This window comes from Dermacentor variabilis, chromosome 6 (genome assembly GCF_050947875.1).
Source record: "Dermacentor variabilis isolate Ectoservices chromosome 6, ASM5094787v1, whole genome shotgun sequence".
Lineage (NCBI taxonomy): Eukaryota > Metazoa > Arthropoda > Arachnida > Ixodida > Ixodidae > Dermacentor > Dermacentor variabilis.
Genome location: NC_134573.1, coordinates 169,142,031 through 169,169,193, shown reverse-complemented (window position 1 = coordinate 169,169,193; position 27,163 = coordinate 169,142,031). Strand labels below are relative to the sequence as shown.

General features: G+C 44.4%; 1 protein-coding gene across 1 annotated transcript in view; it reads left to right on the top strand.

Moving 5' to 3' along the window:
* Nucleotides 1-17,094, top strand: part of Ipk1 (Inositol phosphate kinase 1) — a 38,084-nt gene extending 20,990 nt beyond the window's left edge. The window contains exons 13-14 of the mRNA XM_075696685.1: nt 1,405-1,478; nt 10,572-17,094. Of these exons, the coding sequence (XP_075552800.1) occupies nt 1,405-1,478; nt 10,572-10,737 (240 nt within the window). The 3' untranslated portion in view covers nt 10,738-17,094. The remainder of the gene's footprint in view (nt 1-1,404; nt 1,479-10,571) is intronic.
* The last annotated feature ends 10,069 nt before the right edge of the window (nt 17,095-27,163 follow it).

The following is a 27,163-nucleotide window of genomic DNA, read 5'->3' as shown; positions in this document are numbered from 1 at the left end:
GCTCGTTCTGTTCCTGCAATTGCTGTAACTGTATCACATGGGTTAAGTCAGAAGTAATATGCATAGTGCACTTGTTCATTTTTTTACAAGCAACATAATCAGATGTAGCCTTATTGCTACATGACATCAGAAAGTTTCACTCCATGTCAGTGCATTACGGTAATGTCAGTGACTCAGGAGCTACTTTAGTGTCAAATTAATACTCATGCCATACCAATTAATACATGGTATTCCATACTATATATGTTATCCAACCATCATGCCTCCTAAATGTCATCCATTTATGTGTGCAAAGCATGGGGTACAGCTTTCACAACATTGAAAATATGTCAGTACTCCTTTCAGTTTGTGAAGGGACACAAAGCTTTACAAAGTTGTAAGATTTTTTAAAGTGTGGAAGATATCATGTATGTTCTCATTAAAATTACAATTGCCATCACAGTACACAATAACAACATGTACCCTGAGATGGCAACAATTGTTGCTCTTTGCAAGCAAAAGCACGATGGCCATTATCTTGTACTTTTCGCACATGTCAACGGGATTGTCCTGTACTAGTACTACTTGCTGTCAGCTTGCCATTTTACCCATTGTGGTAGCCCAGTGGCTACGCGTTGCAATGTTGAGCTCGAGGTTGTGGGTTCGCTCCCGGCTGTGGCAGCTGTGTTTTGATGAGGGCAAAATGCAAAAACGCTCATGTACTTCAATTTAAGTGTATGCTAAAGAACCCCAGGTGATCAAAATTAATCTGGAGTGCCCTGGGTAAGGTGGCCTGTGAACTATCAACCCCCCACTGAAACTGCACATGACTGACTAGCATTTCCACCTCTCTATGGTCTGACTATCTGCAGTTACTAACTACTTATCTCTAAATTTGCCTTATAGATTTATTTGTTCATTTGCAAGCATGCTTCTCTGCATTGCATATTTGTCCAGCTTATCATGGCACCAATCAGTGTTCAAATGAATACTAAACGAGAGCAGCACTTATTGGTTCTTGGCCGTTTGTTGCATATGGTGTGGTCAACAAGGGCATGTCTACGTTATTCATCTCATAAAAATCTAAAGCCTGCTGATAGCAAAACTGATTGCACTGCCATTAGCTTTGCACATTTCTTTGTCAAAATGGCAGGTTAATAGTTGTGTTTGATTAACAATTGAAAAAAGATAGGTTAACACTGAGGAATAGGGTCTCTCCTTATGTAATAGTAGTGCAAAACACCAAAGTCTTTGAGGCCCTCACTCTTGCTGAAATGTACTTGCATGGTCATAGTTTTTCTATTTATTATTGTTTTTTAATGCAGCCATAGTTGCCTTTCCAGAGTTTTATATTGCTGATGTTTCGTTTGTGTGCTGCTCCACTAAATTTATCAATATGTGATAAAATTTTTGCCCTTCTTCCAGATCTGGGAATTCTTGGTGGCACTAACAGCTCGTGACTGCTCTATCATGCTTTCTCTACAGAGGTTGCCTTCTGTGTAAGCTATTCTGTTTTCTATTTGTTTGCTTTAGATGATCGGTTGTAAGAAATATGTACTAGCTACTGTATTCCTATACAGTGAAAACTTGTTAAACCATAGTTGGGCCGGAGCTCGGAAAAAGTACATACTGAATGGTAGTGCTGCTTAACCGAAATGGCGTGAGATCACCCACTTGCCTGTCAAATCCGGAACTCAGAGAGAGTGCAATGAAAGGGCAAAGAACATGCAATATTTATTCATTTCGCCCGGCAAAAGTTCTTTTCGTTTGATGTTGCCATGGCCTAGCAGAGATGACAGCGGCCTCAAGCTCCCTTAAGTTGTGAGCCAGCTTTTCCGCCAGCCCCCTTTCCTCAGCAAACACCCGCTTGAGGCTGACATAACGCGCAGCTTCTGCCACTGTCGGGCCTGAATCTCCCGTGCTGTCACTTTCTGCGTCATCCTCATCACTTTCGTTAGGTGACACCTCAGCAATAACAGAGGCAACAATGGCGAAAAGTCTAACCTCGTAGCCGACATCTTTTCGTGGTTCCAGCAGCACTACCAAGCATCTTCTCCTTACATCCCAACTTTCACACACCGTAGTAAATGGTAGATCCATCTATCGTGCCATCGCAGACTTCGTGCCACGTTCGATAGCACGAATGATGTCCAATATTTCTTTTATGCTGAGCACGCGGTCTTGGTCTGAGCTTCAGCATGACGCGAGTCCTAGCTTGCACGACACCACAGCACAGGCCACCACTAGCCAGCCACAACACCCTCTGGCTCGGCGCCGAAATGATGTTGATGTTCATATGGCTTTTTCCCCTCCCAGGTGCCCTCTGCATTTGCGCTTGGGGGATGTTCTGATCTCTGAAGCTCGTTCTTCTGCCTGGCCAACCTACTGCCGTGATTGCATTACAAGAAGTGCAAACACTATGTGTTAACCAATACATATGCAATAAGCTGGTACGGTTTATGCGGTTACAAAATGGATTATGTTCAATAAGCACTGAGTCAGGAATTTGGCTTTACTACTTTTAAAATGAAACTACTGTTTAAGCAGGTACAGTTTAACGAGGTTTTACAGTACTGATAACTGTTCATCATTCACAGTGATTCAATCACAATTTTTGTTGTTGTAATTGGTAGTGTCTGTGCTCTAGGCTTTCATTTTAGGTTTACAATTGTCAAGTTTCTAGAAGGCTTAAGACTGTTAAGAGCTTATTGTCACGTGGTAGTGACGGTGAAGAAAGAAGGAATACGGTGGGATACAAAACTAGCTTTTATTGGGCGAACCTGTGCCCACAAAAACAGGCTACACTTATAGCACAACGATAGCGGCGAACACGGTCGGCGATCGTCGGAAAACTGATCAACGGGTCAAGCACGTCGGCTTTATACATCAATCGTCGAATGTTCCAGACTAATCGTTCGGACCCGCGTGCCTTCCACAAAGTTCTACACCATTCGTGTCACGCGATGAAATCTGATAACACAAGGTTCGGCGACAACAGACACGCGGATAGAAGCGTCGATAACTTTCCAGAAACATCGGATACATGCAGGCGCGTCCCTCGCTGTGGGATTACAGTTGTTAAGCGGCGAAACGTGGTTGCCCGATAAAGATAAGTACACGTGTCATTACCCCCCTCTTAAAAAGCATCGACCCGATGCTGTAAACAAACGAAAGTAACAAAGAAAAGCACTCGTAGCAAAGAAAACAACAAACTAAAGGAAGTTCATCAGCGTCCGTAAAATGGTTTAAGGCGCACCACGTGGACCACTTCAGATCGTGCGCGGCGCCGCTGTGAGTGCGAAATGCCGTCTGGCACGACCTCATAGTCTAGTGCGCCAATACGTCGGATGACCTTGTAGGGTCCGAAATAGCGTCGCAGCAGCTTCTCACTGAGTCCTCGCCGGCGTATCGGGGTCCATACCCAAACACGGTCGCCGGGCTGGTACTCGACGAAGCGTCGTCGGAGGTTGTAGTGTCGGCTGTCGGTACGCTGCTGGGTCTTGATCCGTAGGCGGGCGAGCTGTCGGGCTTCTTCGGCGCGCTGGAGATAGGTAGCGACGTCAAGATTCTCCTCGTCAGTGACGTGCGGCAGCATGGCGTCGAGCGTCGTCGTCGGGTTCCTGCCGTAAACCAACTTGAATGGCGTGATCTGTGTTGTTTCTTGCACCGCCGTGTTGTAGGCGAAGGTGACATACGGCAGGACCGCGTCCCACGTCTTGTGCTTGACGTCGACGTACATTGCTAGCATGTCGGCGAGGGTCTTGTTCAGGCGCTCCGTGAGACCATTCGTCTGCGGATGGTAGGCAGTTGTCCTCCTGTGGCTTGTCTGGCTGTACTGCAGAATGGCTTGGGTGAGCTCTGCTGTAAAAGCCGTTCCTCTGTCGGTGATGAGGACTTCTGGGGCACCATGTCGCAGCAGGATGTTCTCCACGAAAAATTTCGCCACTTCGGCTGCGCTGCCTTTTGGTAGAGCTTTAGTTTCAGCAAAACGGGTGAGATAGTCCGTCGCCACGACGATCCACTTATTCCCGGATGTTGATATTGGAAACGGCCCCAACAAATCCATCCCAATCTGCTGGAATGGTCGGCGAGGGGGTTCGATCGGCTGTAGCAATCCTGCTGGCCTTGTCGGTGGTGTCTTGCGTCGTTGACAGTCTCTGCATGTCTTGACGTAACGGGCGACGTCGGTGGTCAGACGCGGCCAGTAATACTTTTCCTGTATCCTCGACAGCGTCCGGGAGAATCCGAGGTGCCCAGCGGTTGGATCGTCGTGTAGGGCATGCAGTATTTCTGGACGGAGCGCTGACGGCACCACAAGAAGGTAGCTGGCGTGGACTGGTGAGAAGTTCTTCTTCACGAGCAGGTTGTTTCGTAGCGTGAACGAAGACAACACGCGCTTAAATGCCCTAGGGACAACGTCGGTGTTCCCTTTCAAATACTCGACGAGGCCTTTTAGCTCCGGGTCTGCTCGTTGCTGTTTAGTGAAGTCTTCCGCGCTTATTATCCCAAGGAAGGCGTCGTCGTCCACGTCGTCTTGCGGCGGGGGATCGATTGGGGCGCGTGATAAGCAGTCGGCGTCGGAGTGTTTTCTTCCGGACTTGTATATTACCGTTACGTCATATTCTTGTAGTCTGAGGCTCCACCGCGCCAGCCGTCCTGAAGGGTCCTTTAAGTTAGCTAGCCAACACAACGCGTGGTGGTCGCTGACGACTTTGAATGGCGAGGCATTCCTTTTCAGTCGTAGAATAATTGCTTTCCGCTTTTGACAGCGACCGGCTAGCATACGATATCACCCGTTCAAGTCCTTCTTTCCTCTGGACTAGGACGGCACCGAGGCCTAGGCTACTGGCGTCAGTGTGGATTTCAGTATCGGCGTCCTCGTCGAAGTGTGCAAGTACCGGCGGCGACTGCATGCGTCGTTTGAGTTCTTGAAATGCGTCGGCCTGCGGCGTTTCCCAATTGAACTCGACATCAGATTTCGTTAGATGTATTAGCGGCTCCGCGATGCGCGAAAAGTCCTTGACAAAGCGCCTATAGTAGGCACACATGCCAAGGAATCTGCGCACTGCCTTCTTGACGATTGGCTGCGGGAACTTTGCGATAGCAGCTGTCTTCTGCGGGTCGGGGCGCACTCCAGATTTGCTGATGACATGGCCTAGGAATAGAAGCTCATCGTAAGCAAAGCGACACTTTTCCGGCTTCAGGGTGAGCCCTGATGACTTGATGGCCTCTAATACTGTCGCAAGCCGCTTAAGGTGATCGTCGAAATTTCCGGCGAAGACGACGACGTCATCCAAGTAAACAAGACAGGTCTGCCACTTCAATCCTGCTAAAACCATGTCCATCACGCGCTGGAACGTTGCAGGCGCCGAGCACAGTCCAAATGGCATAACCTTGAATTCATAGAGGCCGTCTGGCGTGATGAAGGCGGTCTTTTCGCGATCCCTTTCGTCTACTTCTATTTGCCAGTAACCAGACTTGAGGTCCATCGATGAGAAGTATTTAGCATTGCAGAGCCGATCTAATGCGTCGTCTATCCGTGGGAGGGGGTATATGTCTTTCTTCGTGATTTTGTTCAGTCGACGATAATCGACGCAGAAACGTAGGGTTCCGTCCTTTTTCTTCACTAAAACAACTGGAGACGCCCACGGGCTTTTCGACGGCTGGATGATGTCGTCGCGCAGCATTTCGTCGACTTGTTGTCTTATAGCTTCGCGTTCTCGCGTCGAAACTCGGTAAGGGCTCTGGCATAGTGGTCGAGCGCTCTCTTCGGTGATTATGCGATGCTTTGCAACTGGTGTTTGTCGAATCCTTGATGACGTCAAAAAGCAGTCTTTGTATCGTCGAAGCAGACTTCTGAGCTGTTGCTGCTTAATCATGGGGAGACTTGGATTTATGTTGAAGTCTGGCTCGGGAACTACGGTCGTCGGGGTAAATGCAACAGAATCCGAGAGGACAAAGGCATCGCTGGTGTCCTGTATTTCCTCGATGAATGCGATCGTCGTGCCCTTGTTGATGTGCTTGAACTCCTGGCTGAAGTTTGTCAGCAACACTCTCATGTTTCCTCCGTGCAGTCGAGCGATCCCTCTTGCGACGCAAATTTCACCGTCGAGTAGTAGACGTTGGTCGCCTTCGATGACGCCTTCTACGTCAGCGGGTGTTTCGGTGCCGACCGAAATAACGATGCTGGAGCGAGGCGGGTTGCTCACTTGATCTTCGAGCACACTCAAGGCGTGGTGACTACAAGGGCTCTCCGATGGTATCGCTTGATCTTCCGACAGCGTTATTGACTGCGACTTCAGGTCGATGATTGCGCCGTGTTGGTTCAGGAAGTCCATGCCGAGAATGACGTCTCGTGAACACTGTTGCAGGATAACGAAAGTGGCAGGGTAAGTCCGGTCATGAATGGTAATTCTTGCCGTGCAGATTCCAGTCGGCATAATGAGGTGCCCTCCAGCGGTCCGAATTTGGGGGCCCTCCCATGCAGTCTTAACCTTTTTCAACTGGGCGGCGATGTGTCCACTCATTACGGAGTAATCGGCCCCTGTGTCGACTAAGGCAGTGACTGCGTGGCCGTCGAGAAGCACGTCAAGGTCGGTGGTTCTTTGTCTGGCGTTGCAGTTAGGTCGTGGCGTCGGATCACGGCTGCGTCGTGTTGAACTGAAGCTGGAACGTCGCTTCGTCAAGTCGTCTTTCGTCGGTGTAGTCTTGCCTTCCTGACTTCGTCGGAACAGCGGCGTGTCGTTGTTATGTCTTCGAGATCGTTTCTTCGTAGTCTTCGGCGGCGGCGGAGGATCTTCGTCAGTTCGACGAACAGCAACCGCACCTCCATCGGTTGCTGCTTTTAGTTTTCCGGATATGGGCTCGCTGACCGGCCCCGGGCTGGGCCAGTGTATGGTCGGTGCTGCGGCGACAGGTAGCGGCCTGGTGACGGCGAACAGGACGGTCGTCGAGGGCTCCACTGAGTAGCGGCGAGGTAGTCGGCGATGTCACGGGGGCGTTCACCTTCCCTCGGGCGTTGTGCGTTCACGGCGAAGCCTCGCAATCCCAGGTCGCGGTATGGGCATCGGCGGTACACGTGGCCGGCTTCGCCGCAGTGGTAGCAGAGCGGGCGGTGGTCGGGGGCGCGCCAAATGTCCGTCTTCCTCGCGTAGGTGCGCTGGGCGACGGGTGGGCGTGCTGGCGGCGGCGGCGGTGGACGACGGAATTGCGGCGTTACAGGCGCTTGACGGCGTGCGACGGGGGCGTAAGTCATCGCTTCTGGCTGGGGCTGCGGTAATTGTGGTTGCACCTCAGGAACTCCTAGCGATCGGTGCACCTCTTCTTTCACGATGTCGGCGATCGAGGCCACTTGAGGCTGCGACGATGGCAAGACCTTGCGCAGTTCTTCGCACACGATGGCCCTGATGGTCTCGCATAAATCGTCCGTGGCCAGTGATTGAATTCCGGAGTAGCTTGTTGGCTTGGTGCGTCGGTCAAATTGCCGGTTCCGCAATTCCAGTGTTTTCTCGATGCTCGTCGCCTCACGAAGAAACTCGTCGACGGTCTTCGGTGGGCTTCTTACCATACCGGCGAAAAGTTCCTCCTTTACACCACGCATCAGTAGACGTACTTTCTTCTCCTCGGACATTTCTGGGTCGGCGTGGCGGAACAGACGGCTCATTTCCTCAGTGAAAATCGCGATCGTCTCATTCGGCAGCTGCGCTCTTGTCTCCAGTAGAGCTTGGGCTCGCTCTTTTCGCAGGACGCTTTGAAATGTTTGCAGGAAGCCGCTTCGGAAGAGGTCCCACGTCGTCAAGGTGGCTTCTCGATTCTCGAACCACGTCTTGGCGGCGTCCTCCAGTGCGAAATAGACATGGCGTAGCTTGTCGTCGCTTGCCCAGTTGTTAAACGTAGCGACCCTCTCATACGTTTCCAGCCAGGTTTCCGGGTCCTCAAATGTGGAACCGCGGAACGTCGGTGGTTCCCTCGGCTGCTGCAGCACGATGGGGGACGCTGGGGCTGCCATTGCGGTTGCCTTGGCCACAATCTTCTTGGTCTTCTCAGGTAAAAGTCCGTGCTCCGGGGGCAGCTGTTGAAGACGGCGGCTTGCTCGGTGGTCCGGGACTATGTTGGTGTTCTGTTTGCGGTCTGGGCTGGGATCACGGCTTGTCGGGGGCGTCCTGTACATGGACGAAAAGCACCTCCACCAGATGTCACGTGGTAGTGACGGTGAAGAAAGAAGGAATACGGTGGAATGCAAAACTAGCTTTTATTGGGCGAACCTGTGCCCACAAAAACAGGCTACACTTATAGCACAACGATAGCGGCGAACACGGTCGGCGATCGTCGGAAAACTGATCAACGGGTCAAGCGCGTCGGCTTCATACATCAATCGTCGAATGTTCCAGACTAATCGTTCGGACCCGCGTGCCTTCCACAAAGTTCTACACCATTCGTGTCACGCGATGAAATCTGATAACACAAGGTTCGGCGACAACAGACACGCGGATAGAAGCGTCGATAACTTTCCAGAAACGTCGGATACATGCAGGCGCGTCCCTCGCTGTGGGATTACAGTTGTTAAGCGGCGAAACGTGGTTGCCCGATAAAGATAAGTACACGTGTCATTATTATAGTGTGTTTAATGCATTGGATATTATGTGATATATCTGTATAATCTACATTTCAAAGGTGGGCGTCTGTGCTGAACATTCGGTAGCCTGTGGGCATGAACAGAGTCTGGAGCCTTTATTTTCCACTTATTAAATTTTAAAGCAAATAGCTTTCTTTGGCTGTTTTGCCCATTTTCGTTGTCGGCCTTTTGCAGCCAATGCAAATGCGCTGATGTAAAGGTGCTGATGCAAAGGGCATATGCTCTTGTGCAACCAAGTTGCGGACTGCGTTCTTCACTGAATGCCACCTAGCTCCTTGAGATGCACATTCTGCCATGCAAGAACTTTGTGGCACCTGAAGGTTTTGATGCTGATATTGGTGGTGGCACTGGGGCCACATTTCTCTGCTGCCTGGGCCGATAGTGCCGTTGCGGGGCATTTTTATCACTGAAGACCGCATGCCATCTCTTGTTGAGATGATTTGGTAGCTCCAGATTGATTGTTGTGGTCTGCATAAGCTATTCACTTACTTTGACGATCATCTTCGATGGTTTCTGCAACAATTTCTACGGGGAAAGTTTCTTGGTTTCGTTAGAAGGAATCTTTCTGCAATTGCTTACAACACATGTGCATGTACTTTGTCACCACATCTATAATTTCTGGCAGTGCTGCTTTTTTGTTCAGCAATTTTGTTGTGCGCGGGTTTGTCGCCGCAAGTCGTAGCGAAGAATGTGAAGATGAAGAAATCGAGTCCTTCTTCTGTCTGAGCGGTCTTTTCGTTGAAATTTTCTGGACAAATTGCAGAGTGTTATGTCTAAAGATAAGGGTGCGCCGTATCCACAGTTCACTTGAGCAAAAGAGTTTAGACTTTCTAAGAGTGTGAATTGTCCCTGAAAATGAGATTGATACTCACGGTCAAGATTTGAGTTGTTGACTGGCAAAGATCGTTGTTCAAAGCAGAGTACAGTAAAAAAGAAAAGCGTCAACACTGTAGTCTGCTCTTTTTGTTGGTAGCACTTTGCCATTTGTCTAAAACATGTGGCTTATCTATACTGGCATTTGTGGTCGGTTTTATGTCCAGTTTATTATTATAATTATTTTATTTAGAGTACTTCACAGACCATACATAGGGCGTTGCATGATGCGGTGAGGTGGGGGTGGGGTGCACTTGTGCCCACATTTACTCACGCACACGTGTACTAGGAGAACTTCAGAGCTACGGGTAAAGTAAATGTGAAGAGAACATATGGAAATCGGCACCTCCACTACTTCAATATAAAAATAGGCAGTTATCATGACAAGAAATGAGAGATACAAAACAGGTTGTGTAATTTTCAATTCATTATGAAACAAAAGAAATTGGGAATAGATTTGTGAGTAGAACAAGGAATACATTAACTATATATATATATTCAAAGCCTGTATGTATTTCAGTAAAAGGTGGTATTGTGAAGTGTAAATATATAGAGAGTTGCCATATTTTCGCTCGCATTATTGTTGCTTTCAATATGTGAGTTAGGGGTATCAGAGAGTCATCGGAGTCTGGGAGTCCTTTAGTGCAAATAATGAGTGTTAAAATATAGCATGTAGAGATGTGGTGTGTATGTAAATATAGAGGGGCTGTGGTGTTAAATGAACGCAAAGTCAGTGGCATCATTTAGGGGTCCTTCGACTGCCTGAAGGTTTCTTTCTTTCTCTCTTTCTTTTTTTTGCCCTGTTTCTGTCCAAGTTGTCGCAGTGGCTGAGTGGCAATGGCTCTGTGCTGCCGAGCATGAGGTCGCATGTTTAATTAATTCTCAATCACAGCAGCAATATTCCAATAGGGGCAAATTGCAAGAATGTTCATGTGCTGTGCTATAGGTGCACATTAAGGAGTGCCAGGTCACTGAAATTAGCCAAGTGTGCAGCTCCGGTACACTAAACCCCACGATTTAGTTTTAATTTTACTGTTCACATCCCCTCAACCTCATTGCCTCTCGTGGGACGCATGTTCTGCAGGGCTAAGGTTCACACCTGGCAGGAGGAGGACTCTGTTGTGGAAGACAGCTACGGACAGGCCTATCTCTTCTCCCTGGCTGTTGTAGACCTGGATCCGAAGTCAATTGACAAACTTGAGAAGGTCTACTTCGACGACTGCAGTATGATTCGGACTGCCCGATCATGACCATGTGGAGGCTCAGTGAAGCCAGGCATGCCTACCAGGGGTTCTTGCTGTCAATGATGCTCCCTGTTTTAGGTGTCAGCATTGTGCATGGTAGGCAGGTGGTGCTTGAGGCTTGATAATGTGGGCAGGACAATCGAGGTTTTATTGAAATCTTGTCAATGCACTTGAAATTTTCTGCTACTTTATGCTGGCATATTTTTCTGTTATCACTTTCTGGGCCATTATAATGGTAAAATTTGAGAGCTGCCGTTAGAGACTAAATTTGCAGGATAAAATTGCCACATCTAAAGCCAATGCACCACCGCTGTGACAATATGAAAGAGTTTATAATGAACGAAGCCTACCCTATCTTGGTCTTGTTGATTTATGAAGAGACATTGCTCACGTGTTGTCCTTGATCGACCCGAGTTTTTAAAGCCTTTCGTTGTGTTGGAACGATGTTGTCGTTCGCCAAGTGCAGCGGTTGTTGGTATGTTGCCTTTGTGTTCGGGATATTTCCTTTGTGACATTTTCTAAAGCTCGGCTCACAATGACATGGTGAAGCTGAGTCTTTTGTTAATAGCCACACATCTTTAGGAAACTCCTTATCTGTTTCTCTGTGACTAGTCGCTTCGTCTGTATTTTAGCAGTCTTCTAACAGTGTTAAAGTATCGTTGGTGGTTGTCGGGAGTCATCAGTTCTTTTGAACAATGTCTAGAGCATTTACTTTGACATTGTTCCTGAAACTCAACCTTTGTGGACATGGCGAAGTTTCCTCCCTTTGCTAAAGCCTACCAGTTAAAAGGAATTGTTGTATGTTTCCTTGTCTTTAGTTATTTCCTCCCTATCAATTTATTAATGATGCTTTCATGAAGCATCGTTAAATCTCAGTAGTGTCAGTATTGCGAAGGGTCTCCCTGCTAAGTAATGTTGCCTGTGAATTTTAGAAGAAAAAGTTTTGTGGTTATTGCAGAAGACAGTGTACTTATTGGGATATCGGAGCCACTTCTGATTTCAATGTGAAAGCAACATGAGAAATTCAAAAATGCTTGTTTGGCAGATCCAGAGTCTATTTGAGTTACTTTACTCATTTGAGAAATAAAAGTAAATTCAACCAATCGTTGGAACTATAGTAAGGGTTAGGGCCTTGAATCGGTTGCAAGATTTTTCAAAAATTTCAAAATTTAGAAAGTAGCATCAAGTTTAGAACTTTGGAACTCCTCACTGATAACAAATGTTAAATTGTGTAAAGCAGGCAAATATATTTGTCTGCAGCTTTCACGAATATGTCATGCTGTTTACCTGAGTTTTATGAAGGTCTCATGCGCGAACCTATAGAACATTTCTGAGCAGTGTATAATAACACCAATTTTGTCCAGTTTAGATGCAGTTTACAATATTGTAATATGTGTTTTCAATGTAGTTACCCAGTTGTCAACTTGATGCTTCATATTCTTCAAGTTCTCCAATTTTTGGCAAGTCTTGTAAAAGATATTCAAGATTGGCAAAGTTGGCACTTGAGTAGAACAATTTCTCCTGTAAAGGGCACTTGATGTAATGCTTCATGTCAAGTGTAAAGACAGTGGGCTGTGAGGAAGAGTCATATGACCTTGCATTTATATTTGTGCCACAGACTTCTTTGCTCAGGTTTCTTCTTCTTAAAGGGCACTGGTAACTGATTGTATGCCTTGGAAGATTATGCCTCACATTCAGAGAGCTCATTCTGGCCTAATAGAATTCAGCAAGAGTACAACGTTCAGGCATCAGCCAAAAATCTTAACTTCAAATCAGTGCAAAAGCTGCAGCAATGCAAGAAGTGGCAGACGGTGTGCAGTTGCTTATAACTATCATGTTGTGTGTTTCCAGCATCATACTTCATATATGTTAGAGATAGCAAATTGAAAAACGGCGCCCTTTTTTTTTATGACATGCTGAATGCTACTCTTTCGAGCTGGATATCGTTTGGCAGTTACTCATCTGCCACATTACAAGCAACAGGGTCATGATATATTGTTTGACAATCTCCTTAATGAGTGCAAATAGGCTACATAACCATTTGTTCAAAGAACTTTGTTTTGTTATTTCCTTTTACACAGTATTTCAAGCTTCTTTTTTTTTGTTTCAGGATGCAGTAGTGCCCTTTTCGTGCATTTAATGAGCATGACCCGAAGGTTTTGTTTATCATACAAATGATCTCGTAAGCAGCATGGTTCTGCTTAGACAGCAGGACAGTGATACACTGAATATGCTGTCATTGAAACCAGTCATTTAAACCTGATGTACAAATTTGTTCAGGTTCATAGCCACTTAGCTCTTGCCCATTTCTACTTGGGCTCCTATATAAGAAAAGAAATAGTATGGGGATGTGGGGAGGTAGGTGGTAAGTACAGGTTTGTACATAGTGCAGTTTACATCAGCCTTTATAATTGCCCGAGAGTCTGGGTGCCTAAACGTTTGTGATACATTCGACTGGTCACTTACTAGTCCTTTGGCAGTACACTTTACGTAGGACTGTTCTAAATTGAGCACGCGGAACACAATCGTCAGGTTCATTTAGAGCGCTCGAAGGTGCTCTCACCTTCGAGCTGTGAGTGCGACCAATACCCAACAGAGTTCCCATCACGCGGCTCCTCCAATCGCATGGGGAACAGTAACATTCGGCACGGGCAGCAATTCTCAGCCTCCAATTTCAACAAGGCTTCACATTGCTGCGAACTGAGCCGGAGCATGGTAGGAACCAGCCAAATGTACCATTAGCGTCTTACAATTATTCTCTTAAATATATGTGACAACACTGTCTTGCAGTAGTTGCTATGAGGGTCCCAATAAGCTTGTACAAGGTTGTCTGTTCTTAAAATAAGCATTGTTCTTAGAAAAATATTATTTTTCTAACCAATACAACTTTGACGTTTTTTCTTTTCTATGAGGAAGAAGGTAACCAACCATGACACTTAGAGCTGACACCTATGAATGGAATTTAGTCTGCGGGATTTTCTAAGTTAAGCTGCCATGAGCACTTAAGAAATAATAGCGAGGTGTTTCTTTGAGTATTGGACAACCCAGTATACCATTGCTGGACGAATTAAACTTTCATGAAATCATGGCTGTACAAGAAGGCTTTGATCCGTCTGCTTTACAGCTTATGCTAAGTGTTTGCTTGCATGAAATTCATGCAGAAAGGAACACTCTTAGAAAATTTAGTGTGTCTTTTTGAAATAACGGAATAAAGGAAGTGGTAATTGATGAAATAGCTTCATTCTTTTTTTTTTTTTACATTGGTAATACTTTACTGCTTGTGGTGGGGTTGGTGTGAAATCCAATAGAATAGACTGTCAGGCTAGGTGGTTCATGATTAATAAATTGAAGACGTGACAATGGGAGAAAGACAGCACATGACAATGGGATGGCATACTAGTGTCTCTTTCTTTGTTTCATTGTCATTTGCTGGAAGTTGTGCATATCTGAACAAATAGAGTGACAGGGGAGCAGCGTAGTAGTATCTGTACAAAATTTATTGAGCATCCAGCTACCAGAAAGACAATGTGCAGTTGGGTAAGATGTACAACTGTACTGTCTTATTTGTTTGGTATCTGGAACAACACTGAATAATTTTGATGGGGTTTAACTGCAGACTGAACCGAAACATCCTTCTGCTCCTGGGATTGCAGCGTTGTGATACTCTCACCTTCGCCCTTTTTTTCGACAAAAAGTACAGAAACTGAAATGATAACAAAATTGCTTGTGTGATTTTGTGGCTTACTTCTCAAATGACGAGAGTTGAATTAGGGGGATGCTAGCGTTTGGGGCCCCAAGCACTAGGGGGCCCCAACCGCTAGTGTCCCCCTAATCTTAAAACTCTCTATTGACTATACTTTTCAGGAGCTGTAGTAGTGTGGTGATTATGTAGTTGGCAGACAGGGCTGACCTGTCCACAATTGTGAGAAGCATAAAACAGGGATGGAGAAGGATTAACAGGACATGCACTGAAGTTTGACAGGGCTTTATTGATGGAAAGTGCTCACGCAACATGAAAAACATGCTAGCATGCCCTAAGGAGACAACGGAGACTAGAAAAAGTTGAAAACTAACAGATAAAGGAAAAAAGAAAAACTGTGATGTCATGTGTTTAAACATATTGCCAAAATAGGTTTTGCCCAGCCTTTGTCAGATGAAGGACTCTATAAAATGCAAAGGGGAAACGAATGCACTTGAGGCATCTCTAAATGATACACTTCCACAAGTTTGCACACTCGGAGATCTTGATGGTACAGCCATTACAAAATTTCATCCAACTAATTTGGGAGAAAACAAAAAGGAAAAAAACTTTTTTTTTTAGGACCAGTTGTCACTTGTACAGCTAAATAGGATAAATTTTATGTGTACTAAATGTTATAAGAGTGTGCCTTTATTTTTGAATTTCGCTATGTAACCTTGGCTCCCTGTTCATCATATAAACAATGGAAAGCTAAGATAATGGTGTTTTACAGTGTTCAACGAAGGGCTGGTCTTTCAGTTGAAATGTGTGATTAAGTCAGTTGAGTGTGCGATTGAAGTCAACTTCGAAATTAGCAAAAAACTTAGTGTCTTTTATCCAAACCTAGCCTTGTTCTGGCAAGTAGTTTTGACATTTAACTGTTTCACAGTCTAGCACAGTCACTTGTGTATTTTAGCTGATATTATCTATTATGATGCACTAAAAGCATTTTCTCACTTTCTGTTTTAACATGCACTAAACTACTGTCACACTTGTATTTCTGTAGCTGAAGAAGGAGGTTGTGGGTTTGATTCGTGGCTACAGTGACTGTGTTTAAATAGGGGTGGTGTGGATGCAAACTATTTGTGTACCAGGACTTCAGTTCACATTACTCTTCAATTCCTAAGCTTTCCCAGAATAACAAAAAAGAAAGGGAAAGATATGTGTAGAATGGGGGGATGGTTCTGTTCTATCAAAGTTTTCAAGGATGGTGTGCCAACTTGAGAACTGTATTGTATTGCCAGTTTATGTTTTATATAGTCTAAAAAAGTTAATGAAATATGCCTAATCTGAAACAAGGGCTCTTGTACAGCATATTTCATATGTCTCAAGTACGATTGTCTGAACAGATTATAATGAAAGGAACATAGAGCATTAAGGAAAATGTACGAGTGCTTAAATTCAGCTGCGTGGCATGAAATGAGTTGATGGGTGTGTGACTGGCGGGCAAAGCTTAAAACCAAAGTCTAGGTGACTACAGCTTACCTTTGACAACATTGGTACTGGCTGCTCTAATACAACCTAAATGTTAAGGGTTAAAGAGCCCCACATGGTCAAAATTTTTCAGAGATGGGAGTTCTTCGCTCTATCTTGAACCCATAAACCCCATAATTAAACATTAAACCATAATTACTACATGGCTGTTTTCAATGGCTGCACCTGTTAATTGCCTTGAATCCTGATCCAAACATCAGTGTGAAAACAGTGCTTCCCGGTGTCTCTGTAGTTACTGCAGTGTCATTGTGCCACTGCACACATCATCAGATGTTTTGCAAGCCTGCATGTTGGAATTCTCATAAAGATTTACCATGGCAAATTTCTGGGTGTTGAGAAGGTGAGTGCTCCCCACTGGCCTGTGTGTTGGAGCACAAGGTGTGATACAAAGGCCCTGCCCAATTTCGTGGCAAGACATCTTGTCATTTCCAGTGTGGCTGCTAAAATATTGGCAAAGGCTACATGTTTCTAGGCTGTAAGCATTTGTCTGCTTTGTAGTCACATCATTTGCTTGCAGCAAGAGCTTTGCATCCTAAGCTAGTTGTACTAATGCGTTGCTGTCTGAACCTTTCACTGTTTATTGCTTTACAACTTATTCAGTGTTTCGAGCTGCCTGTCTGATAATTGCATTTCTTTACATGTTCCTGTGTGCACTTCTAATGAACCTGCAACATTTTAACATTTTTACCTATCTGCATCACGATCTGCTTCTTTTTTTTTTTGTTCTCGTAATGTTCCTTTTGCATTAGAAGCTTTATGTTCCAAGTCCAGCTTTTGTTTATGCAAACAGAGCAAATGTTATGTAGGTACATGTACACAAAGTATCTCATGACTGAGTCTTCCTGAACGAAATGGGACCACAGTGAACATAAAAAAATGATGCTGCTGCTTATAGATGAAGAATGTGTTATTCTTGAAATGAAAAAAAGAAAGTTGTGATGCAGCATGCTATCACTGAGTCGTGTGATTTAACTGAAGTAAAATTGTCATGGTTATTGGCCCTAGTCGCTTAATGTGCTCATACATTGAAGTATTATCATGGTATCTGTGATTGTCATCGCCAAATGATTGTGATCCCAGAGATACTTAATGTAGCAGTATCATGGTAGAATAAAGTACAAACTGACTGATCTCTGTGTCCTGGACTGAAATGTAGAAAATCTGTCATGACTATGAGTAATTTGGTCTGAAGTGTAACATATATTTGCATGCCTAGTAAACTTAAAGCTAAAACATTGTTAAACTTAAACATGCAAATTTACTTGGCAGTCAAACACAAAAGAAGCAAAAAAATGTGTTGGTCTGCATCAAGTACATAAAAACCATGCAGATCCAACACGCATATTGGAATCTCTGTTAAGCAGAGCCTTCTTAATGTGTTTAAATATATGCAATGAAATACAATGTATACACTTGTCTTTATTGACATTTTTGGAAGGAAGACCAACTGCAATCGCCTTCGCAGGTGGAATGCTGCGCATGTACACTGGAGGTAACTCTTGAATGTTTATCACTGCGTGTTGGTATATGAAGAACTAAGGACATTTCAGAAAAAGTACCAGCCTAAGAAGCTGATTTCGTTCGAGGAGTGGATCCGGCCATTGGCTAATGTTAGAGACTCGTAACTCGCTATGGAGCTTCACATAGTGGCCACACTTAGCCCCATCTTCCTTCCCATTACCCCAAATATGCCTGAAGCCATCTTTGAAATATATAATTCCCTCATTATTTTCATCTTGTGTAGGAACCCAATGGTTATGGGTTACGTATTTGTATTCTGTCTGGACACACGTTATGTACAAACACACAGTTCTGCTTCACTTTGTCTCAAATTATCTCAAAAGTACCAGGCAAGAAGCGATGACTGTCACCAAACGTCAAAAAGGTAGGCAAAGAAAGCTTAAAAGGTGACTCATTGTATTGCCAAAAATTTTGCACAAAACACAGCTTTGCCATTTCATATCAAAGAAAACAGCTTTCGTTGCTTAAGCTTAACCTGTGCATCACCTGTATTAGTGCAAGTGATGATGATAAGTGAATTCCCCTTTGAATGGGGTAAAGTTATATGCAACTTTACTATCATTAGGTATGCGACAGCTGCAACTCCCCTTGATGTCTATTATAAATCCATAATTATAGCATTCTGAGACTAATACATTATCTACTTATGCACTAGTACAAATATTTCACATGTCCTTATGTTTGCTGCACTAATAATTACCCATTCATTACTGTTATTAAACACCAAAGCTTCACGGAGACTGACCACATTATTGTATCTACACTATAAAAAAAGTTGGTAACCTCTGGAGCATATCTTGTCACCAAAACAATGATCGTCCTCCGACTTGCGTTTCCTTTCTTGAAAATGCACTCGCTGCTTTCCTGTCAAGAATGCGATCTCACACTTGTAACACGCGTACTGTTTGTGACCTTGAGGTATCGGGTGCACAGTGCTGAAGGGAAGGCATGCAAGATAGATGACAATTATTAGACAGTTTCAGCGTGTCCAGTATTTTGGTATATGCAAGTGAATTACCGGATCAGCGGAGGCTTAAATGTGAGCGGCCAAATTGGTGGCGTCACACGGTGGTGCAGAGCACAACCAGAAAGCACGAGAGTTATTATTGCAGGAACCAAGTGTATCCTACTTTACTGCTGGTGTTAAATTTCGGCTGCAGCGTGATCGTGAACACATTGGCTTTTTAAGTGTTTTTGTTTTTTGCGCACGAACATTTGTAAAACACAAAAATAACTCTTTAAGGCATTGTGGATAACTAAAGCATCACAAGAAGTCACTACCAGCATCTGGTAGCCCAGCATTTGGCGAATGCTCTTGTGTATGCCGGAATACCAGACACACTATAACTCTTGCTGTGGGACATAAATACACCCCAAAGCATGTAAACTCCTCTTTTGGATTGTATTCTGACATTCCATCAAGATGAGCACTAAAAAAATGCACACCCTTTGGGGCTTATCTTGCCCCCAAATGATAATCATCATCTGTCTGTCTGGCATGCCTTCCCTTTCTTTAATGCCGTGTGGCCAATACTTCCAGGTCATGAATGGCATGCACGTTATCAGCATGACAGCATTCTTTAAAGGGAAGTAGCGAGCGCAGAGTTTTCAAGGAAGCACAAGCAACACAGATGACAATTATCTTTGGTGGATATGTATTCACGTATGTATTTGGATATGTGTTCACTCCAAAAAAAGTTCATCTCCTTAGGAGCGTATCTTGTCCCCAAACAATAGTGTTAATCAGTCCTGCTTGCATTTCCTTTCTTGAAAACTCTGCACTCGCAGTTTTACTGCCAAGAGTGCTGAGTTGCACTAGATAATGAGCATGGCATTTGTGGCTCGAAAATCCTGGTCACACAATGTTAAAGAGAGGAAAGGCACGCAAGATAGATGACAATGATTGTTTGGGAACAAGGTAACCCCAAATGGGTGCAAACTTTTTTTTTAGAGTGTATGCACTTAGTCACCTCGGTATTTTTGCATGCTACACAGAATTTCTTGGGCAAACCTCCTTTTTTTATAACCTCCCTTTTAAAACAGCCTGCCCTAGCCTTAAATACAACATTACTGTCCCTGTAGTTATAGTAGAACAATACATTTCTACATCTTTTCCATATTTTATAGTTTGTGTGTAAATCTGTATGTGAAACAGACGCCGCATGGTGGACGTACCTCAAAACACATTCTGAAAACATTGCGGGTATGGGGTATGCTGCGTAGTGTACAATTGGAAAGTGTAAAGTTTTTTGTTGGCAATGTTGCGGCATAGGAAAATATGAGGACTAGTGTTGCATTCCTTATGTCCCTCAACCAGACGGAAGTGCTGAAGTGTCAATACACTACTTTCTTAATGTCAGCAAAATTATGAAAAAGAGGCAACTTTTGGCTAGGAATCTGCCGATATGGATAACAATGTTGCTAGTTGTGTGCTTGTGGAACTTTCATTCAGGTGACTAAATATTTTCAGATACGATGGTTTCTCTACCTTCTGCCTACTGCTGCGAAAACAGGACGTTCGAACCGAATTTATCTATGATTCTAGCTTTGAAAAATAATTGTGGCTGGCCTCATTAAAGGGCCCTTCACCAGGCCCCTTTGCAAATTACACTCTTCAAATGTTTGCACCTTTTGGGGCTTATCTTGTCCGTCCCACAACGATAATTATCCATATATCTTGCAAACATTTCCTTTCTTTAACGTTGTGAGAACGGTACTTCCAGGTCGCGAACGGCATGCCGATTATCAGCGTGACTTAGTATTCTCAACAAGAAAGTAGATCATAGTTTCCAGAAAGGAAACGCAAGCAAGGCAGACGACAATTATTGTTGCATAAGCTCCAAAGGGTGCAAGCTTTTTTAAGAGTGTATGGTTATCGACACATGAATGGATGCTCTGAGCGTCCCCTTTGAAATGGAGTGGTGGGTTGCGCCATGAAGTTCTTGTTTTTATTTTGCCTAATGTCCTATGCATATTTTTTTTAAAACATCACCGACAATTACAATGCTTCCTAATGCGAAATTTGAGTACAGCGCTATATGTGTTTTCATTTCGCAATATATTGGCTGACGCAGACCTTTCTAGTGCAGCATATTGCAAGCGGAGCGAAGTTTGGCACGACTGCTTCTCTAATTGGGAGATAGCGAGAATCGGCGCATGGGCGACGTGTGGGCATGATTCACAGCAGCTGGCGCAGACAGACCTCCCAGACGACGCATGTTACTCTGGTGTCATCTCGTAGCCATTGTCACTGCAGTGTGTGTCTTGCGTGGCACTGTGCTTTTCTTCTCACGCTTTCGCCATACCCTCCTACTCCACTTTTCGCCTCATGTTTCCACTGCATCCTCCTCCTCTGCTTTCCTCCTCGTGCTCTTTGCTTTCGCCACATTTTCATCCCCTGCTGCACTCCGCATTCGTTCTTTCATCCGCTGCACTCATTCGATTGGTTACGCCGATGCTCGACACGCGAATGGGCACCCAAGAGCCGCACTCTGAAAAACACACACACACAAAGAATTCCCAGCATCAAACTTTCTAAACCACAACTGAGCACTATGTTTACATGCCTCCATTGTTTGTGGTCTCCCTACTTTTCTGCCACCAAACCTCCATTTGCCTCTTACCAATCTTTATTGCAGACATGTTTACTTTCCCCTGCTATCCCTGAACCCAGGGCTTCAAGGAGGCCGACAGCTGCATAGATTTCTTCACATTCTAATATTGGTAATATTAACGGTGGTAATATTTTATTGATACTGTTGACCCTCGCTTGAGGGTCGTTACAGGGAGGGAATACAATGTACAACAATGTACATACAAAATTCATATATCATAATCATCAAGTTGGGTGCTCCTGACAAAAGATGTCGATAGAACGTTCGAACTTGTTCACGTCCGATTGCTCGACAACTTCAGCAGGCAAACCATTCCAAATTTCGATCACCTCAGGAAAAAAAGAAAAACGAAAAGCATCAACACGTGACTCGTAAGGCTTGATGGATCGTGTGTGGTTTGTTCTCGCGCTCCGTTTTCCCGGAGGCTGAATATATCTATTTGATTTAATCTTAAAGTGCCCTTGAATTATTTGAAATAAAAGCTTTAGTCTTGATTTTTTCCTTCGATTTTCAAGTGACTCGAGCCCACATGAGTTCAGCATTTCCGTCACTGAATCCCTTCTTCTGTATCTTGACGAAATAAAACGAGCGGCCATTCTTTGAATTCGTTCCAGTTTATCTTTTAGGACTTTTTGGTGCGGGCTCCAGACAACACAAGCGTACTCCAAGGATGGGCGGATGAATGTTTTGTAAGCTATCAGCTTGACTTCTTTTGTTGCATGTTCCAATTTCTTCCGCAGAAAGTAAAGTTTTTGGGAAGCTGTCGAGCACACATTATTAATATGTTTATGCCACTGCAGATTATGTGCAATTGTAACACCTAGATACTTGAAGGTATCAACTTTTTTTAGATTATTTTTTCCAATATTATAAGAAAATAGCTGCACAGTCTTCTTATTAGTTATATGCGTAAAAGTTGATTTTGTGTAATTAATTTCCATGTCCCATTTTTCGCACCAAAGATGCAAGGAATGAAGGACACGGTTTATTCTAATTTGGTCGGTAGCTTGTGTTATTCGAGAATAAATTAAACAGTCGTCTGCAAAAAGCTTCAATTCTACGGGAGATTCGGTAACCTCGTTAATATCATTAATATAAATTAGGAACAGTAATGGAGCTAAAACCGATCCTTGAGGAACGCCAGAAAGTACTTCTAGTGTAGAAGAAAAACAATCATCCACATGCACAACCTGCCTGCGATTGTTCAAATAGGCTTTAATCCACTTAAGAATGGTTTCGCTAATTCCTGCTCTGTATAACTTGAAAAGTAATTTACTGTGTGGAACCTTGTCAAATGCTTTTGCAAAATCTATGCAAATGACATCTATTTGTTCTTGGGCATCTATGGCTGAACTAAAATCATGTATCGTTTCTATGAGCTGTGTTATGGTAGATAGCCCTCTTCGGAATCCGTGCTGATACTGATAAAAGAACGCGTTATCCTCGAGGAAAGTTAGTATATGTTTACTTATGATATGTTCTAATAGTTTACAGCTGATACTTGTCAGGGAAATTGGGCGATAATTATTTGCGAGTAGTCGGTCGCCGTTTTTAAAAACAGGTGTTACGACTGCGCACCGCCAATCTTGTGGCAACGAGTTAGTGTGTAGGGACTTTGTAAAGATTATTGTCAAGAAAAATGATATCCACTCAGCGTATCGCTTTAAAAACTGGGTTGGAATCCCATCCGGCCCGCTAGCCTTTTTAGAATCCAAAAGTAACAATTGATTAAACACGCCGGCCTGAGTCACGACCAGGTCTTCCATCGAACATGAGAGGGAGGAAGGCGGGTACGCGTCAAAGTCGTCATTGCTTGGTTTAGAAAAAACAGACTGGAAAAAGTTATTGAAATGATCTGCTATTTTTGTTTTTTCTGTTACTATGTTGTCACTAATTTGAATTCTATTTATTTCCTCTTTGTTGCCACTAAGGTAAAGCCAAAACTTCCGAGGTGCCGTTTTAACGAAGCTACATAGTTTTTTATTAAAAAATTGCTCTTTTGATTCCATCAGAGCCGTTTTTAAACTCTTTCGTAATTTCGATACCTCAGCTGAGCTGTCTTTTCTCCTGCGCAGCCTCTTTATCTTGCGCTTGATGTGTATAATAGGTCGATTAATCCAAGGGTTACGTGGTTTTATTTTCTTTTGTCGAGTTGGAATGAATCTGTCAACGCAATGTTTTATGATATTCTTGAAACGTAGCCATAGATCTTCAACTGGTTCACAATCGCAGGCAAGTTCGAATTCACTATATGACATTTCTAGAAAATCTTGAATGGATGTGTCGTCTGCCTGCCTATAATCCTTAAATTGTACAGGTACAAAGGGTTGGCCACGAGTGTTTGTTCTGACCGGAATGTGCACAGAAACCATTTTATGGTCAGATATCCCGTCTTTAACAGACACAGTATAGTCACCCACTCTGCCCGAGAGAAACACCAAGTCCAAAAGTGACCGGGATTCGAGTGTTACCCTCGTGTCTTCTTCCACGATTTGTTTAAGATTGTGCGAAAACATTATTTGCAGCAGTGCTTCGGAACTAGAAATTTCAACGTTCCCAGGTATCAGTCTGTCCCAGTTGATGCTTGGCAAATTAAAATCTCCGGTCATTATTAGTCTGGTGGTACGGTTCAAGTGAGTGCATAAGAACATATTAAGGTCATCCAAAAACTCTGGTGAAGTGGCAGGCGGCCTATACACTGCACCAACAAGGTAAGTAACACTCGCATAAGTAATTTTGCACCAAACTGTTTCAGGCAAAGTGCACTCGACCGTTACTGCATCTATAGATCTTTTGACAATGATTGCAACACCCCCACCACGAGTATCCCTGTCCCATCTGAACATCTGGTAATTTGGGGGTACCATACAGTGACTAGGCACACCGTTGTTTAGCCATGTTTCGCTTACGACGAGTACGTGTGGACTTTCTGTCAGTAATACATATTCTAATTCGGTTACTTTGTTAAAAAGGCTACGAGCATTCAAAGATAAGATTCGTAGCTATGACGGGGTGAGTTCAGGCATTGATTCGCTGGAATTATCCGAGATGTCAGAGCCATCATGCGAGTTGCCTGCTTTTCTAGTGCGTTGCTTGAACTTATCTCGGGAGTTCAGGAGCGAGCGTGCGTTCTTCTCGTTGTCCCATGTGTATAACTTGTCATTTATTTTGAGCTTGTCGTCGATCAAAAAGACTTTCTTGCCCTGCGCCCTTTCAGCAGAGGCACTTTCCCACAACTTCCTTCGCACCGCTACCGTTTCCTTTGCATAATCATTGCTTACACTAACCGATTGTCCTTTCAATTTATTGCAGTTCTTTAGCACTTGTTGCTTTTCTCTGCTGTCATAAAATTTCATAATAATTGGCCTAGGTCGTTCTTTGTTCTTTTTCCCTATACGATGAATTTTTTCGACGGTTTTTACTTCAACTCCCAGCGTGTCGTGAAAAATTTTATCTATGACAGCTGCCTTTAACTCCGTCTCTGAATCGCCGATTTTTTCAGAAACACCAAAAACCAGCAGATTGTTACGACGACTATAGTTTTCATATTCAGTCAATTTCCTGGCCTGTTGCTGAACTGTTACCTCAAGATATTCAATTCTTTTGTTCAATTCTTGTATCACTGCCAAGGAATCAGTCAGTCTATCAGTCTTTTCATTAAGTTGACCAATATCCTTGCTGATATTAGTCAACCGGCAGTCAGACGCGGCTTGATTATCAATAATCGTCTGTAACAGTTCAGCTGTCTTAGGCCCGGGGTTTTCTTCTATGTCTCCCGACATCAACAGCATCAGCACGGACCAACAGTCAATAGCAATGCAATGAAGCCTACCAGGGCACGGCAGGACAACTAAAAATCTATTGTCACTATGGTAACAGCAGTCTGTGGATGGGGAACCAACCTGCACAAACAGCAGCAGCGGGTGAGCCATGCTGTCCGCAGGCCAGATGCCGTGCCCTCTGATCTGGTCGGTGTCGCGTCGTTCCTTAAGTAGATCGGCTGCTGGTGACGTCACACCTCGTGGTCGATATCCCTTGAATGTGCTGTTGCTTGTAACGTGGCCCGCGCAAAGCATCAATGGTTGTATCACGGTGATGTTGGTCGTTGATACCGGGGTGGGCGTTGCATGCAAAATCCACGGCAGAACCTGCACAAACAGCAGCAGCGGGTGAGCCATGCTGTCCGCAGGCCAGATGCCGTGCCCTCTGATCTGGTCGGTGTCGCGTCGTTCCTTAAGTAGATCGGCTGCTGGTGACGTCACACCTCGTGGTCGATATCCCTTGAATGTGCTGTTGCTTGTAACGTGGCCCGCGCAAAGCATCAATGGTTGTATCACGGTGATGTTGGTCGTTGATACCGGGGTGGGCGTTGCATGCAAAATCCACGGCAGAACCTGCACAAACAGCAGCAGCGGGTGAGCCATGCTGTCCGCAGGCCAGATGTTCCATCATTTCGCTAGCTTTACCACAGTAAGCAGAAGCTTATTCTTCCTTGGTGTACCTCGCTTTATAACTATGCGTTCTAAGACATCCTGATCTCGCTTCGAAAAGTAAGGAGCTTCCCTTCGAGTTGTCGTAAATTGTTTCTTTCCCAATTCTGTTTTTTCCTCTTGGGTAGTTACTCATAGCAGGTTTCTTTTCCGTTGCCACCACCCAGGAGATTGTCTCAGCCTCCTGACTTTGCATTTGATGTTTTTTGTTGCCACGTTGCTTATACCAGTTGCATACTTGCTGGTAGGCTTCCTAGTTCTTTTCTTCCACTGTGAGTCAATGTTTTTCCTGTACAAATACCTGAACACTCTCGCAACCCATTTACTTTTTAATATTCCTCAGTCGTTCTTCAAAATCAATTTTACCCTGAGCGTCCCTCACTTCAAAACTTGTCCAGTTGATATCACCCAGCACAGCTTCAATTGTAGTCTTCCTGTGAGTGCGAGGCATCGCACTGACCTTTGGTTGCTATAGAGTGCTGATTATACCGCTGAATTCAAGCAAACAACTACATTTCCAAATGCAAGTCCTGGAACCATTACACCTTTCCACATAACCCGGAGCATATGGTTGCAGGAGTAAGGAGCTTTTTAATTCATCGTTGGAAGGCAACGCTCATAATGGAGAGGTGTGCACCTGTGTCAATCAGCACAGTGACAGCAGTGTCTTTACTGCCAATTTCAAGAAGGTTCTGGTTCGTAGGCAAAGTAAGCAGAGGATTTGAGGGCAAGGTCGACACTGCAGCTTCACGAGCACAAGCTGCAGTTCCTAGCTTTTCGGCCGGGTATGGAGGGGCATGAACGCTGATAAGTGACGGGGCTAGGGCTAAGGAGACTGACGACGTCGCGGTAACAGCAATCGGCCGTAGCGAAGATTCAGAGCAGGGGCACCAGCAGCAGTATATACGATTGTGGTGAGAAGCATAAGGAGAAGTAGGTACAGAGCTGGGGAAATAGGCACTCTCATATGTTGGAGACAGAGTTGGCCATTGGTTGCGGCAATGACGAGTGATGTGGCAGCAATGGAAACAGATGGGCTTGTCGTCAGAGGTGCGCCATTCAGACAGGTTGTGGGATGAGGAGGGCCACGAGAGAAGCGCTACACATTGGGTTCGTGGGTCAACGAGCACACGGAGTTGAAACCCAGGTGTTGCCACTGTATTTGTCACATTGACAAAAACTGGTCTATATTAGTATTTCCCCACTGGTAGGTTAATTAGCCATCTTTTCAAATAAATGGTCAATTCAATGATTCATTGGCTACAACACAGTCACCATATAGCAACGACTCAACTAGAAAAAACGAGGCTGACCAGGTCCTCAAGTTCATCGCTGGTAGGAACCTTGCGTATCAAGTTTGCTTCAACAGCTGTCGGTATGCTTCACCTTCGTACAGACGATGTTTCACTGCACGATACATTTGCCATACACAATATGTTTCTTGCTGCACCGGGTGACATAGTTGATTGCTCTGTTGAAAAGACCCAAATTTGAATTGAAAATGCCAAAAGAATAAGGCAATTGCTCTCCAGAAAAGAAATAAATACATCAAAATTGTTGGCCGACTGTTGCGT